General features: G+C 35.9%; 2 protein-coding genes across 2 annotated transcripts; both read right to left on the reverse strand.

The window, feature by feature from the left end:
• Positions 1 to 6,257: 6,257 nt before the first annotated feature.
• Positions 6,258 to 7,603, reverse strand: LOC130720177 (uncharacterized). The gene has a single exon (XM_057570800.1). It carries the CDS (start codon positions 7,255 to 7,257, stop codon positions 6,574 to 6,576), a length of 684 nt encoding a protein of 227 aa, XP_057426783.1. The 5' UTR covers positions 7,258 to 7,603; the 3' UTR covers positions 6,258 to 6,573.
• A 2,497-nt stretch (positions 7,604 to 10,100) lies between these two features.
• Positions 10,101 to 13,153, reverse strand: LOC130719125 (uncharacterized). The gene is made up of 2 exons (XM_057569763.1): positions 11,066 to 13,153; positions 10,101 to 10,153 (listed from the first exon to the last, which is right to left on the reverse strand). Exons 1-2 carry the CDS (start codon positions 11,847 to 11,849, stop codon positions 10,101 to 10,103), a joined length of 837 nt encoding a protein of 278 aa, XP_057425746.1. The 5' UTR covers positions 11,850 to 13,153.
• Positions 13,154 to 17,793: the final 4,640 nt, after the last annotated feature.

Consider the following 17,793-nt stretch of genomic DNA (forward strand, 5'->3'; position numbering starts at 1 on the left):
AGATTCAGAAAATCAATTATGATAACAAGTACTTCCTAAAACATAAAAACTCAGCTCACACTTATCTTTGAGAGGTAGAAATTCAGATTTATGAGCAAGAAAACAACCACTTCATTTTCCACAAAGATTAGACAAATTAGATTCCATCACCTACATTCCAAGCCAACAAGAAATTTCAAATTGAACATCAAAGTTGGATGCAAGTGTTATACTCTCTACTCTCAAGTGTTTGGGCTTGTGTTTAATCATGCTTAAGAAACTCTCATCATCTCATGAAAACATGCATCTATCATAGGCTTGACAAGATTCTAACACACCAATTAAATTGAACAAATGCATACAAAGATCAAAGGACTTTTGAAGGTTGTAATGAAGTTAAGGTCAAGGAAGGATTTATGAAAGATATTCAGAGTTAAAACCTTAGGAAAAATAAGAGCAATGGGGAAAAATTCAAATTAAACTTACTCACAACCCCAAGAATTAACACATTCTTCCTTTTACAACTTCATTTTTTCAACTTCCACTTCCTTTTCTTTCTTTAGTACCTCCCTTCACTTTGTAACTTCTCTTTTTTTCTTTCTTTTTCTTTTTTTGACATTTGCATATTTTTCCCTTTTTTTTTCTTTCAACTTCTTTTCAGCTTGCTTACAATTTATCCTCAAGGAAGGCACCTCTTTTGAGCATATTAGACCATGCATTCAAATAAATCACCCCCGCACTTGTTGAATACTCATTCCCAAGTCAATTCCAAAGCTCTTACATTTCCTAAGGTAAGGTATCATCATTGTTTTTCACTTAGGCTTGTAATGAGCTACAAAAGAATAGAGATATTAGGCTCAAAGGGGCTAAAACAAAGGTTAAAACATGCAAGGTCAGCTTTTTAGGCCAGTAGCTTATTGAAAAAGAATGCCTTATCTCTTCAATGTATACACATGAACAACAATTTCAGTCAGAATCAAGTCAAGTTCTGCAGTGCATATAAACATGAGGAAATCACACAAGAAAGAAGAGAATCATGGCAAAGACATTACCATTCAAGTGTTTGGTCCAAAATCTCACAAGGTAGTCTCACATGGCAAGCATATAACACAATGAATCCAACAAATCAGTTCTCAATGCAAATCATGATGAACTCAAAATGCAAGCAACTTCATCCAAAAGAGACATGAAACTTAACAGAAAAGTGGTTACATTGCTCACAAACTCAGCATCTCTAAAACTCATTGAAAAAGTGTGAACTCTTTTATTGAAAACAATAAAAACAAAGCAAATAAATTGAAATTGCAACCTATCCTAACTGAGGTTCTACTACTCCTAAATAAGATTCCCACCCCCACACTTAAATCACACATTGTCCTCAACGTGAGGCACAAATCATCAAATAAATTAGACAAGTGTAATAAAAGAGAAAGGTTAGGAAAAACCAGGGATCAAGGGAGCTGGCAAGGCATGAAACCTGGTAATGCTCTGAATCTGCTATCACCTGGGTCCGGTGGAGGCCTTGCATTAAGGGGAAGCTCATAGTCTTGAGGCACAACAACAACAATCCACAAATCAGGTGGCTTTGGAGGGATCTCATCTGCAACAATCTTAACAGACTCAAACTGTTTTCTAGCACCTTTAGCATGACTCATGACAATGTTCAGTTTGAGTGAAAACTTTTTCCAAGCATGTGTACCACCTGAAATAAGAGTAAATGAAAAATCAGTACATTCAACAATCAACTCTTTGTCTGGAGGCTTCGGTAGAGGTTTCAAAACATATTCTTCTATGGAAATTGATTGCTTGCAATCAACAGAGTCTTCAATAAGCATGACTTTTTCAAAAATGTCTAGATTAATTAAAAGCAGCTTATGTGGAAAAATTGCTAATGTAGAACTACATTCTATATCCATCTTCTTAAGTTCATCCCCTGCAAAACACTTCTTGAAATCATCCAACAACTTATTTTCTTCTTTACTAGGATAAATCTTCTCACTCTTATAAGTTCTATGTGGAAGAGGGAGATATATTTCTTGTTTGTTGTCCTCATCATTAGAATTAGCATCAGAAGCAACATCAACTTCAAACTCATTAACATCACCAGAACCATCAGTGCTAGCATCAAGATGAGTATCAACACAAGGATTAACTTCATCATCAATCTCTGCATCAGCTACATGTTGCAATGTGGGAGCGTGTGCAACTAGCTCGTTAACTGGAGCTTGTAAATTCGCAGTATCTTGCAGGTGTTGATTAGCATTTGCCTTGAGATTTGCAGACATTTGGTTCAACATTTCTTGAATTTCTTGCAATATGGAAGGTTCCTCGTGTCGAGGTTGTTGAAACTGGGCTTGGTTTGCTTCATATTTCTTTGAAAGGTCTTCTTAAATTGGGGTGGATCATTCCAAGGTTGATGGAATTCCTCTTGTGAATGATGTGGATCATGAAAAGGATATTGAAATTCCTCTTGCAGGTAGTAGCATGGTGGTGCATAAATAGACTGTTGGAATTGCCCTTGTGGATGATAGCAAGGTGGGTCACACCAAATATTTTCAAAATTCTCTTGTGGATAACATTGAGGTGACTCAAACTGTTGTTGATAGCTCTTGAGCAACATTTGTGTAACAGAAAATTGTATCTCGTCGAGTTTGGCTTCTAGCTTATCAAGTTTAGCTTCCATCACTGCAAAAGCTCCACAAACCAACACTTGTTTCCGTTAACTTTTTTTTTTCACCACAACAAAAAAAAACAAAAAACAAAAACGTTAGTGGAAAAATAAACTAAACAAAAAAAAATCACGTTAGTAAAAAAAAAGAGTTCAACGTTAAAACAAGAAAACAAGAAAGAAAAAAAAAACAAAAAATTGAAAGGACCTGAAACAATAAAAGAAAAAAAAAGTTAGTAAAAAAAAAAAACAAATCTAGTAACAATAATAAGAATAATAATAATGAAGGGAAAGAAGATAGAAAAGATAGCAAAATAAAATAATAGAGAGAAAAGATAGAGAAATAAGAAAGAGATAGTGATATAAAAATAAAAGATAAGAAAGAGAATTAAAAGATATGAGATTGAGATAAAAGATATGAGATAGATATAGAAGATATAAACAAAAAATAAACTACAATCTAATAATAGTAAAAATCAAAAGGTGTATAATGCTGTTACGTTGGTTCCACTTTTTTTTCTTTTTCTTTTTTTTTTAAATAAAAACGAAAATAGAAATAGAAATAGTAAAATAATACAAAAAATAAAAAAAATACTCTAAAAACAATTAATAATCACCGAAGTCCCCGGCAACGGCGCCAATTTGACGAACGCACTGTCGCGGGTGCGTGCCAAAGTATTCTGCTTTGAATGCAATACAAGGTGTTGAACACCAGGATCGATCTCACAAGGACTCAGTGAAGTAATAATTGATATTAGAGTAAAACAAGCAATTAAAAAGGGGTTTCGTTTATTTGATTGAAAAGTAAGCAAACATAAATTAAAAGAGATTTAAATCAGATAAGAGAAAGTGTTAGTCATCGGATTATAACATTCAAGTGCAACAAACCTTCATTGGTTACAAAAGATTAATTCTTCCTTATTGTTTCCCTAATTCGTGAGAGTTGATTAACTAAGCGAAAATCAATTCACAGTTTCCTAAACTAAGCGATTAAGAAACAGTTACGAACTAACATGAACTAAGCGAACATGCATCAACTCTTATTTCTAAAACTATGGAATTAAGCAAACCCTAGATCAGAAATAGAGATGAAGAGAATTAATAAAGAAGAAATTTGCATTAAGAATAGAACCTCAAGTTTGCAAACACAAGAATATTAAAAATCCTAAGACTAACTATGGAGTTTAGCAACTCATACTAGAAAAGATGGAGAAAGATATTAGGAGAAGGTGGAGGAGGTGATGGTGAGATGTGGTGAGGTGGTGTAATGGTCTAACAAAAGCCTAAACTCACTTATTTATACTAATAAATAAACTTGTTCATCAAGTAACAATCTTTGTTATCTAAATCTTTTCTAAATCTTCACAAAATCGGGCCCACATAAAGGAGTAAGCTGCTGAACAATCAGGCATTCTCGGGTCCCACAAGAAGTCTGAATCTTCAATTGAGGTAAACATGAGAGTTGTAGCTCTTTAAGTCAGCTTCGCGGGCCTTCAATCGGATCCTAATTCGGAGTTCTGTAGCCCAAGATATGATCATTTTAGTGCAGACTGTTCCAGACTCGCAGGATTAGCGACAGCAACTTTTCAAGGAAATTCTGACCAAGTTAGAGGATGATTATAGAATTGTGCTGAACATGAAAGTTGTAGGGATTCGAGTTATCTTTCCAATGACATATTATTTGCCCTATTTGGATATTTTTAGCTCTGGATTCAACCTGTTCTAGCAAAACAGTCACAAAAACTAAAAGTGTAGAATTAAGCTCTTTTCCATGAATAATCCAAATAAACACTAATGGTCAAAACACGGCTAAGTCATAACAATTAAGCACAAAAATGTATATAATGAAGCTTAGAAAGACACACGTAAAGTGCATCAATTATGCGCTTATCAAATACCCCCACACTTAACCTTTTGCACTCCTGGGCAAAACTTAACTTCAAAGAAGATTCAGAAAATCAATTATGATAACAAGTACTTCCTAAAACATAAAAACTCAGCTCACACTTATCTTTGAGAGGTAGAAATTCAGATTTATGAGCAAGAAAACAACCACTTCATTTTCCACAAAGATTAGACAAATTAGATTCCATCACCTACATTCCAAGCCAACAAGAAATTTCAAATTGAACATCAAAGTTGGATGCAAGTGTTATACTCTCTACTCTCAAGTGTTTGGGCTTGTGTTTAATCATGCTTAAGAAACTCTCATCATCTCATGAAAACATGCATCTATCATAGGCTTGACAAGATTCTAACACACCAATTAAATTGAACAAATGCATACAAAGATCAAAGGACTTTTGAAGGTTGTAATGAAGCTAAGGTCAAGGAAGGATTTATGAAAGATATTCAGAGTTAAAACCTTAGGAAAAATAAGAGAAATGGGGAAAAATTCAAATTAAACTTGCTCACAACCCCAAGAATTAACACATTCTTCCTTTTACAACTTCATTTTTTCAACTTCCACTTCCTTTTCTTTCTTTAGTACCTCCCTTCACTTTGTAACTTCTCTTTTTTTCTTTCTTTTTCTTTTTTTGACATTTGCATATTTTTCCCTTTTTTTTTCTTTCAACTTCTTTTCAGCTTGCTTACAATTTATCCTCAAGGAAGGCACCTCTTTTGAGCATATTAGACCATGCACTCAAATAAATCACCCCCGCACTTGTTGAATACTCATTCCCAAGTCAATTCCAAAGCTCTTACATTTCCTAAGGTAAGGTATCATCATTGTTTTTCACTTAGGCTTGTAATGAGCTACAAAAGAATAGAGATATTAGGCTTAAAGGGGCTAAAACAAAGGTTAAAACATGCAAGGTCAGCTTTTTAGGCCAGTAGCTTATTGAAAAAGAATGCCTTATCACTTCAATGTATACACATGAACAACAATTTCAGTCAGAATCAAGTCAAGTTCTGCAGTGCATATAAACATGAGGAAATCACACAAGAAAGAAGAGAATCATGGCAAAGACATTACCATTCAAGTGTTTGGTCCAAAATCTCACAAGGTAGTCTCACATGGCAAGCATATAACACAATGAATCCAACAAATCAGTTCTCAATGCAAATCATGATGAACTCAAAATGCAAGCAACTTCATCCAAAAGAGACATGAAACTTAACAGAAAAGTGGTTACATTGCTCACAAACTCAGCATCTCTAAAACTCATTGAAAAAGTGTGAACTCTTTTATTGAAAACAATAAAAACAAAGCAAATTAATTGAAATTGCAACCTATCCTAACTGAGGTTCTACTACTCCTAAATAAGATTCTCACCCCCACACTTAAATCACACATTGTCCTCAACGTGAGGCACAAATCATCAAATAAATTAGACAAGTGTAATAAAAGAGAAAGGTTAGGAAAAACCAGGGATCAAGGGAGCTGGCAAGGCATGAAACCTGGTAATGCTCTGAATCTGCTATCACCTGGGTCCGGTGGAGGCCTTGCATTAAGGGGAAGCTCATAGTCTTGAGGCACAACAACAACAATCCACAAATCAGGTGGCTTTGGAGGGATCTCATCTGCAACAATCTTAACAGACTCAAACTGTTTTCTAGCACCTTTAGCATGACTCATGACAATGTTCAGTTTGAGTGAAAACTTTTTCCAAGCATGTGTACCACCTGAAATAAGAGTAAATGAAAAATCAGTACATTCAACAATCAACTCTTTGTCTGGAGGCTTCGGTAGAGGTTTCAAAACATATTCTTCTATGGAAATTGATTGCTTGCAATCAACAGAGTCTTCAATAAGCATGACTTTTTCAAAAATGTCTAGATTAATTAAAAGCAGCTTATGTGGAAAAATTGCTAATTTAGAACCACATTCTACATCCATCTTCTTAACTTCATCCCCTGCAAAACACTTCTTGAAATCATCCAACAACTTATTTTCTTCTTTACTAGGATAAATCTTCTCACTCTCATAAAGTTCTATGTGGAAGAGGGAGATATATTTCTTGTTTGTTGTCCTCATCATTAGAATTAGCATCAGAAGAAACATCAACTTCAAACTCATTAACATCACCAGAACCATCAGTGCTAGCATCAAGATGAGTATCAACACAAGGATTAACTTCATCATCAATCTCTGCATCAGCTTCATGTTGCAATGTGGGAGCGTGTGCAACTAGCTCGTTAACTGGAGCTTGTAAATTCGCAGTATCTTGCAGGTGTTGATTAGCATTTGCATTGAGATTTGCAGACATTTGGTTCAACATGTCTTGAATTTCTTGCAATATGGAAGGTTCCTCGTGTCGAGGTTGTTGAAACTGGGCTTGGTTTGCTTCATATTGCTTTGAAAGGTCTTCCAAAAATTGGGGTGGATCATTCCAAGGTTGATGGAATTCCTCTTGTGAATGATGTGGATCATGAAAAGGATATTGAAATTCCTCTTGCAGGTAGTAGCATGGTGGTGCATAAATAGACTGTTGGAATTGCCCTTGTGGATGATAGCAAGGTGGGTCACACCAAATATTTTCAAAATTCTCTTGTGGATAACATTGAGGTGACTCAAACTGTTGTTGATAGCTCTTGAGCAACATTTGTGTAACAGAAAATTGTATCTCGTCGAGTTTGGCTTCTAGCTTATCAAGTTTAGCTTCCATCACTGCAAAAGCTCCACAAACCAACACTTGTTTTTGTTAACTTTTTTTTTTCACCACAACAAAAAAAAAACAAAAAACAAAAACGTTAGTGGAAAAATAAACTAAACAAAAAAAAATCACGTTAGTAAAAAAAAAGAGTTCAACATTAAAACAAGAAAGAAAAAAAAAAAACAAAAAATTGAAAGGACCTGAAACAATAAAAGAAAAAAAAAGGTTAGTAAAAAAAAAAAACAAATCTAGTAACAATAATAAGAATAATAATAATGAAGGGAAAGAAGATAGAAAAGATAGCAAAATAAAATAATAGAGAGAAAAGATAGAGAAATAAGAAAGAGATAGTGATATAAAAATAAAAGATAAGAAAGAGAATTAAAAGATATGAGATTGAGATAAAAGATATGAGATAGATATAGAAGATATAAACAAAAAATAAACTACAATCTAATAATAGTAAAAATCAAAAGGTGTATAATGCTGTTACGTTGGTTCCACTTTTTTTTCTTTTTCTTTTTTTTTTTAAATAAAAACGAAAATAGAAATAAAAATAGTAAAATAATACAAAAAATAAAAAAAATACTCTAAAAACAATTAATAATCACCGAAGTCCCCGGCAACGGCGCCAATTTGACGAACGCACTGTCGCAGGTGCGTGCCAAAGTATTCTGCTTTGAATGCAATACAAGGTGTTGAACACCAGGATCGATCTCACAAGGACTCAGTGAAGTAATAATTGATATTAGAGTAAAACAAGCAATTAAAAAGGGGTTTCGTTTATTTGATTGAAAAGTAAGCAAACATAAATTAAAAGAGATTTAAATCAGATAAGAGAAAGTGTTAGTCATCGGATTATAACATTCAAGTGCAACAAACCTTCATTGGTTACAAAAGATTAATTCTTCCTTATTGTTTCCCTAATTCGTGAGAGTTGATTAACTAAGCGAAAATCAATTCACAGTTTCCTAAACTAAGCGATTAAGAAACAGTTACGAACTAACATGAACTAAGCGAACATGCATCAACTCTTATTTCTAAAACTATGGAATTAAGCAAACCCTAGATCAGAAATAGAGATGAAGAGAATTAATAAAGAAGAAATTTGCATTAAGAATAGAACCTCAAGTTTGCAAACACAAGAATATTAAAAATCCTAAGACTAACTATGGAGTTTAGCAACTCATACTAGAAAAGATGGAGAAAGATATTAGGAGAAGGTGGAGGAGGTGATGGTGAGATGTGGTGAGGTGGTGTAATGGTCTAACAAAAGCCTAAACTCACTTATTTATACTAATAAATAAACTTGTTCATCAAGTAACAATCTTTGTTATCTAAATCTTTTCTAAATCTTCACAAAATCGGGCCCACATAAAGGAGTAAGCTGCTGAACAATCAGGCATTCTCGGGTCCCACAAGAAGTCTGAATCTTCAATTGAGGTAAACATGAGAGTTGTAGCTCTTTAAGTCAGCTTCGCGGGCCTTCAATCGGATCCTAATTCGGAGTTCTGTAGCCCAAGATATGATCATTTTAGTGCAGACTGTTCCAGACTCGCAGGATTAGCGACAGCAACTTTTCAAGGAAATTCTGACCAAGTTAAAGGATGATTATAGAATTGTGCTGAACATGAAAGTTGTAGGGATTCGAGTTATCTTTCCAATGACATATTATTTGCCCTATTTGGATATTTTTAGCTCTGGATTCAACCTGTTCTAGAAAAACAGTCACAAAAACTAAAAGTGTAGAATTAAGCTCTTTTCCATGAATAATCCAAATAAACACTAATGGTCAAAACACGGCTAAGTCATAACAATTAAGCACAAAAATGTATATAATGAAGATTAGAAAGACACACGTAAAGTGCATCAATTATGCGCTTATCAAATACCCCCACACTTAACCTTTTGCACTCCTGGGCAAAACTTAACTTCAAAGAAGATTCAGAAAATCAATTATGATAACAAGTACTTCCTAAAACATAAAAACTCAGCTCACACTTATCTTTGAGAGGTAGAAATTCAGATTTATGAGCAAGAAAACAACCACTTCATTTTCCACAAAGATTAGACAAATTAGATTCCATCACCTACATTCCAAGCCAACAAGAAATTTCAAATTGAACATCAAAGTTGGATGCAAGTGTTATACTCTCTACTCTCAAGTGTTTGGGCTTGTGTTTAATCATGCTTAAGAAACTCTCATCATCTCATGAAAACATGCATCTATCATAGGCTTGACAAGATTCTAACACACCAATTAAATTGAACAAATGCATACAAAGATCAAAGGACTTTTGAAGGTTGTAATGAAGCTAAGGTCAAGGAAGGATTTATGAAAGATATTCAGAGTTAAAACCTTAGGAAAAATAAGAGAAATGGGGAAAAATTCAAATTAAACTTGCTCACAACCCCAAGAATTAACACATTCTTCCTTTTACAACTTCATTTTTTCAACTTCCACTTCCTTTTCTTTCTTTAGTACCTCCCTTCACTTTGTAACTTCTCTTTTTTTCTTTCTTTTTCTTTTTTTGACATTTGCATATTTTTCCCTTTTTTTTTTCTTTCAACTTCTTTTCAGCTTGCTTACAATTTATCCTCAAGGAAGGCACCTCTTTTGAGCATATTAGACCATGCACTCAAATAAATCACCCCCGCACTTGTTGAATACTCATTCCCAAGTCAATTCCAAAGCTCTTACATTTCCTAAGGTAAGGTATCATCATTGTTTTTCACTTAGGCTTGTAATGAGCAACAAAAGAATAGAGATATTAGGCTCAAAGGGGCTAAAACAAAGGTTAAAACATGCAAGGTCAGCTTTTTAGGCCAGTAGCTTATTGAAAAAGAATGCCTTATCACTTCAATGTATACACATGAACAACAATTTCAGTCAGAATCAAGTCAAGTTCTGCAGTGCATATAAACATGAGGAAATCACACAAGAAAGAAGAGAATCATGGCAAAGACATTACCATTCAAGTGTTTGGTCCAAAATCTCACAAGGTAGTCTCACATGGCAAGCATATAACACAATGAATCCAACAAATCAGTTCTCAATGCAAATCATGATGAACTCAAAATGCAAGCAACTTCATCCAAAAGAGACATGAAACTTAACAGAAAAGTGGTTACATTGCTCACAAACTCAGCATCTCTAAAACTCATTGAAAAAGTGTGAACTCTTTTATTGAAAACAATAAAAACAAAGCAAATAAATTGAAATTGCAACCTATCCTAACTGAGGTTCTACTACTCCTAAACAAGATTCTCACCCCCATACTTAAATCACACATTGTCCTCAACGTGAGGCACAAATCATCAAATAAATTAGACAAGTGTAATAAAAGAGAAAGGTTAGGAAAAACCAGGGATCAAGGGAGCTGGCAAGGCATGAAACCTGGTAATGCTCTGAATCTGCTATCACCTGGGTCCGGTGGAGGCCTTGCATTAAGGGGAAGCTCATAGTCTTGAGGCACAACAACAACAATCCACAAATCAGGTGGCTTTGGAGGGATCTCATCTGCAACAATCTTAACAGACTCAAACTGTTTTCTAGCACCTTTAGCATGACTCATGACAATGTTCAGTTTGAGTGAAAACTTTTTCCAAGCATGTGTACCACCTGAAATAAGAGTAAATGAAAAATCAGTACATTCAACAATCAACTCTTTGTCTGGAGGCTTCGGTAGAGGTTTCAAAACATATTCTTCTATGGAAATTGATTGCTTGCAATCAACAGAGTCTTCAATAAGCACGACTTTTTCAAAAATGTCTAGATTAATTAAAAGCAGCTTATGTGGAAAAATTGCTAATTTAGAACCACATTCTACATCCATCTTCTTAACTTCATCCCCTGCAAAACACTTCTTGAAATCATCCAACAACTTATTTTCTTCTTTACTAGGATAAATCTTCTCACTCTCATAAGTTCTATGTGGAAGAGGGAGATATATTTCTTGTTTGTTGTCCTCATCATTAGAATTAGCATCAGAAGCAACATCAACTTCAAACTCATTAACATCACCAGAACCATCAGTGCTAGCATCAAGATGAGTATCAACACAAGGATTAACTTCATCATCAATCTCTGCATCAGCTTCATGTTGCAATGTGGGAGCGTGTGCAACTAGCTCGTTAACTGGAGCTTGTAAATTCGCAGTATCTTGCAGGTGTTGATTAGCATTTGCATTGAGATTTGCAGACATTTGGTTCAACATGTCTTGAATTTCTTGCAATATGGAAGGTTCCTCGTGTCGAGGTTGTTGAAACTGGGCTTGGTTTGCTTCATATTGCTTTGAAAGGTCTTCCAAAAATTGGGGTGGATCATTCCAAGGTTGATGGAATTCCTCTTGTGAATGATGTGGATCATGAAAAGGATATTGAAATTCCTCTTGCAGGTAGTAGCATGGTGGTGCATAAATAGACTGTTGGAATTGCCCTTGTGGATGATAGCAAGGTGGGTCACACCAAATATTTTCAAAATTCTCTTGTGGATAACATTGAGGTGACTCAAACTGTTGTTGATAGCTCTTGAGCAACATTTGTGTAACAGAAAATTGTATCTCGTCGAGTTTGGCTTCTAGCTTATCAAGTTTAGCTTCCATCACTGCAAAAGCTCCACAAACCAACACTTGTTTCCGTTAACTTTTTTTTTTCACCACAACAAAAAAAAAACAAAAAAAACAAAAAAAAACAAAAACGTTAGTGGAAAAATAAACTAAACAAAAAAAAATCACGTTAGTAAAAAAAAAGAGTTCAACGTTAAAACAAGAAAGAAAAAAAAAACAAAAAATTGAAAGGACCTGAAACAATAAAAGAAAAAAAAAGGTTAGTAAAAAAAAAAACAAATCTAGTAACAATAATAAGAATAATAATAATGAAGGGAAAGAAGATAGAAAAGATAGCAAAATAAAATAATAAAGAGAAAAGATAGAGAAATAAGAAAGAGATAGTGATATAAAAATAAAAGATAAGAAAGAGAATTAAAAGATATGTGATTGAGATAAAAGATATGAGATAGATATAGAAGATATAAACAAAAAATAAACTACAAGGATCGATCTCACAAGGACTCAGTGAAGTAATAATTGATATTAGAGTAAAACAAGCAATTAAAAAGGGGTTTCGATTATTTGATTGAAAAGTAAGCAAACATAAATTAAAAGAGATTTAAATCAGATAAGAGAAAGTGTTAGTCATCGGATTATAACATTCAAGTGCAACAAACCTTCATTGGTTACAAAAGATTAATTCTTCCTTATTGTTTCCCTAATTCGTGAGAGTTGATTAACTAAGCGAAAATCAATTCACAGTTTCCTAAACTAAGCGATTAAGAAACAGTTACGAACTAACATGAACTAAGCGAACATGCATCAACTCTTATTTCTAAAACTATAGAATTCAGCAAACCCTAGATCAGAAATAGAGATGAAGAGAATTAATAAAGAAGAAATTTGCATTAAGAATAGAACCTCAAGTTTGCAAACACAAGAATATTAAAAATCCTAAGACTAACTATGGAGTTTAGCAACTCATACTAGAAAAGATGGAGAAAGATATTAGGAGAAGGTGGAGGAGGTGATGGTGAGATGTGGTGAGGTGGTGTAATGGTCTAACAAAAGCCTAAACTCACTTATTTATACTAATAAATAAACTTGTTCATCAAGTAACAATCTTTGTTATCTAAATCTTTTCTAAATCTTCACAAAATCGGGCCCACATAAAGGAGTAAGCTGCTGAACAATCAGGCATTCTCGGGTCCCACAAGAAGTCTGAATCTTCAATTGAGGTAAACATGAGAGTTGTAGCTCTTTAAGTCAGCTTCGCGGGCCTTCAATCGGATCCTAATTCGGAGTTCTGTAGCCCAAGATATGATCATTTTAGTGCAGACTGTTCCAGACTCGCAGGATTAGCGACAGCAACTTTTCAAGGAAATTCTGACCAAGTTAGAGGATGATTATAGAATTGTGCTGAACATGAAAGTTGTAGGGATTCGAGTTATCTTTCCAATGACATATTATTCGCCCTATTTGGATATTTTTAGCTCTGGATTCAACCTGTTCTAGCAAAACAGTCACAAAAACTAAAAGTGTAGAATTAAGCTCTTTTCCATGAATAATCCAAATAAACACTAATGGTCAAAACACGGCTAAGTCATAACAATTAAGCACAAAAATGTATATAATGAAGCTTAGAAAGACACACGTAAAGTGCATCAACTATGCGCTTATCAAAGGTTTTAATGAGGCTCTTTCTTGGGATTACGCTTTTGCCATTTTGCGGGTTGGTGGTGGGTTTTGGTACCTCAGACTCATGTAACTTTGTACTTCGCCTGTTTTGCTTCTTTGGCTCAGGCTTACTTATTATTAATATATCTTTCATTTTCAAAAAAAAAATATTATTCATCAAACTGTTGAGGAATCTATTCAAATTAGATTTGATGATAAGCTTGGCTCAGAAAAGTCAAAGCTGTTTGAAAGATTTGCAGATTTAAGCATTGATTTTTCGGAAGCAAATCAACCAAAGAACAGCTCAGAGGATGTTGCTCCAGAGGCAGAAGCATCTGAAGTTGCTCCAACAACTTCTGATCAGCTTCAGAAGAAGAAAATAATAGTTGTCTCTCATCCAGAAGAACTGATTATTGGCAACAAAGATGCTCCCGTCAGAACCAGGTCTATGCTCAAACCTTCAGAAGAGACTCTTCTGAGTCTGAAAGGACTTGTTTCTCTCATTGAGCCCAAATCAGTTGATGAAGCTCTTGATGACAAAGGCTGGATTCTGGCAATGCAAGAAGAGCTAGATCAGTTCACCAAGAATGATGTATGGACCTTAATGCCTAAACCCAAAGGTTTCCATGTCATAGGAACCAAGTGGGTATTCAGAAACAAGCTGAATAAAAAGGGAGAAGTAACAAGAAACAAGGAAAGACTGGTGGCTCAAGGCTACAGTCAATAAGAGGGGATTGATTACACTGAGACCTTTGCTCCTGTAGCAAGGCTTGAAGCTATAAGGCTACTGATCTCCTTCTCAGTAAATCACAACATCATTCTCCATCAGATGGATGTCAAGAGTGCCTTCCTCAATGGCTACATTTCTGAAGAAGTGTATGTGAAGCAACCTCCTGGCTTTGAAGATGACAAATATCCAGAGCATGTCTACAAGCTCAAGAAGTCACTCTATGGACTGAAACAAGCTCCCAGAGCGTGGTACGAAAGGCTCAGCTCCTTTCTTCTACAGAATGAGTTTGTAAGGGGTAAAGGTGACAATACTCTTTTTTGCAGAACCTATAAGAATGATATTCTTATAGTTCAGATTTATGTTGATGACATCATTTTTGGTTCTGCTAATCCTTCTCTGTGCAAGGAATTTTCCAAGTTGATGCAGGCTGAATTCGAAATGAGCATGATGGGAGAACTCAAATACTTCCTGGGAATTCAAATAGATCAACGACCAGGAGTCACCTATATCCATCAGAAGAAGTACACCTTAGAACTTCTGAAGAAGTTCGACATGAGTGACTGCAACATCTCTAAGACTCCAATGCATCCAACATGCATTCTTGAGAAAGAGGAAGTTTCCTCTAAGGTTTGTCAGAAGCTCTATCGTGGAATGATAGGCTCTCTTCTTTACTTAACTGCCTCCAGACCTGATATATTGTTTAGTGTGCATCTCTGTGCTAGATTCCAATCAGATCCTAGAGGGACTCACTTAACTGCTGTTAAGAGGATCCTCAAATATCTGAAAGGAACCACTAACCTTGGCTTGATGTATAGAAAAACATCAGAGTATACACTTTCAGGTTTTTGTGATGCTGACTTTGCTGGAGACAGAGTGGAAAGGAAAAGCACCTCTGGAAGCTGCCATTTCCTTGGAGCAAATCTTGTCACTTGGTCAAGCAAGAGACAGAACACAATTGCTCTATCAACGGCAGAAGCAGAGTATGTCTCAGCTGCTACGTGCTGTACACAAACCATATGGATGAAGAATCATCTGGAGGACTATGGTATGTCTCTGAAGAAGGTTCCTATTTACTGTGACAACACAGCTGCTATCTCACTCGGCAAGAACCCCATTCTACACTCAAGAGCAAAGCATATAGAGGTAAAGTATCATTATATTCGTGATCATGTTCAAAAGGGCACTCTATCATTAGAGTATGTTGATACTGACCATCAGTGGGCAGATATTTTCACTAAGCCCTTAGCAGAAGATAGGTTTTTATTTATTCTTGAAAACCTGAACATGGACTTTTGTCCAGAGTGAGGTTTTCCTCAGAACTTCTGACCTTGGTACTTCTGAAGTCATCAGATGTTACCCTTTTCAGAAGATACTCGATCAAAAGCACTTAACCCACTGGTTAAACTTCTGTGGTAGGCAACAATACATGTGTCACTTCATTTGTGACATAGTTCCTTGAGTCGCGTGGTGTATCTGCTATAATGATAATGCCTACTCTCCTCCACTATGCTATTTTCAGACTATCTATTTTAGAACCGTTGATCTTGTTTTTACTTTTATCTCTTCTTAAAATCTCGACGGTTATCATTTAACCCACTATACGCACTCTTCACACACGATCTCCCACACTTACACATACGGTTTTAAAACTCTTCGTGTGCATTACATTCATTCTTACTCTTCTCTCCAATATTCCTCTCTTTCTCTGAACCCTAAACCTCACTACCGGAGAATCATGGTCAAATCGAGGAAATCAAGAGCAAGTGCTACTACTTCTTCCAAACAAATTGTCAAAGACCAAGAAACTCAAAGATTTGAAGCAGCTCAACAGATTCTGGACACACCCAATGTGGTCACCTGTGTCAAGAAAGCTGAAGAACTGGTTGTGTGCAACGAAGCAAGAGTGGACTTCGACAACCTGGCTGATCATGGTTTCGACATCAGGGATCAAGTATACTTACAAGGTTGGTCTGGTTATTTCAATAGGCTCTGTGGTCCTATTTACCACAAACTGGTGGTGGAATTCTGGAAAAATGCAGTTTGCAACGACTACTACGTCGTCTCCCATGTGCTGGATAGGAAGATTGTGATTTCAGAAGAGTCCATTGCAAAGCTACTGGGTATGGAGTTTCAACAGGGAAAAAGGATCAAAAACGTTGATGCCAATGTTCCTGGCATGAGGAAGCTTGTTAATTTTGCTATTTATGACAACCGGACCATGGATAGAACCAAGTATGCTATAAAGGATCTGAAGCCCCAGATGAAGATATGGCAGAAGATTTTCATATCCTGCATCCATCCCAGAACAGGCGGAACTGATTACCTCAATGCAACTCAGAAGGTAATCATGTACTACATTTCTAGGGGTGAGCCTGTATGTCTGCCATTTCTGCTTTTCAACTATCTGAAGGAATGTGTTGAGAAGTCAAGAACTACTGGAGGTGAGAACAAGAGGTCTATTTCTTACATTCCTTATGGAAGGTTACTCTTAGATATCTTCACTCAGAATCAACTGGTCAAGGCTCTTTTTTATCTGGGACTTCATGATGATTTGGCTATGACCATTGGAGATCCTCTCAATGGAACTAAGCTGAAGAGAATGCAGATTATTGAGAAAGTTCAGATTGAACCGAAAGAAGACACATCTGAAGAGATTCGTCAGAAGAACTACCCTGTTAATGACTTTCCTCTATGGTCTAAAAAGGACAATCCAGCATGCATTCTGGAGTATGTGAGGATGCTCATAAGAGAAGGAGATCCTATCACCTTTGAAGAATTTGTCACAACTCTTCCTGACAGTCCTCCTGAATTGCCAACAAGGAGAGCCAAGAGAACAATCAGCAAGCCTTCAGATCCCAAAGGCAAAGGGATTCTGATAGAGAAGACCAAGAAGATAAAGGCAGCATCTAAGTCAGTGGTCATCAGGGAACCAGTTCCAGAACCCTCTCCTGAAAGAACTCCAGAAGAGTCATATGAGGAATCTCAATCTGATGCCTCTGAGAGCTCTATGGATTCTTCCTCTGGAACTCAAGAAGAAGAAGTTCCAGCTAGAAAGAATGTCAAGAGAAAAGCAATTATTGAAGAATCATCTGATGAGGAAACCGAAGATGATGTTCCTCTTGTAAAAAGGCAAAGGATTCAAACAACTCAAGTAGAAAAAGAGGTTGAGCAGGATGACTGTGAGATCATTGAAAATGTGCTCCAAGTCATAAGGGAATCAGGAGAAGCTGAAGAATCCACTGATTCAGATGTAGAGCCCATAGGCAAGAGGTTGAAACTGCCTCTGAAGGGTCCTCTTCAGAAGAAGGAGTCAGGACCAAAGCTAGCATCTGAAAAGATCTCAGAAGCACAAAGAGAGAGGAGATCTAAGACAGCTTCAGATCCTGCAAGGACTGCTAGACCCACCAGTTCCATCCCTCTCAGAGAATCAAGTAAGATAATTACTGAAAGCATTAACTCTAATTCTGCTTTAGTAGTTATTCCTGAACAACCCCTGCCTATATCTACTTCCATGCCTACCTCAACCCAAACATCACCCACTCAAACAGAATCTCAAACCCAGACTTTCTCTCAAGCTGAAACACAAGCTCC

Source organism: Lotus japonicus, chromosome 5 (assembly GCF_012489685.1).
Source record: "Lotus japonicus ecotype B-129 chromosome 5, LjGifu_v1.2".
Taxonomy (NCBI): domain Eukaryota; kingdom Viridiplantae; phylum Streptophyta; class Magnoliopsida; order Fabales; family Fabaceae; genus Lotus; species Lotus japonicus.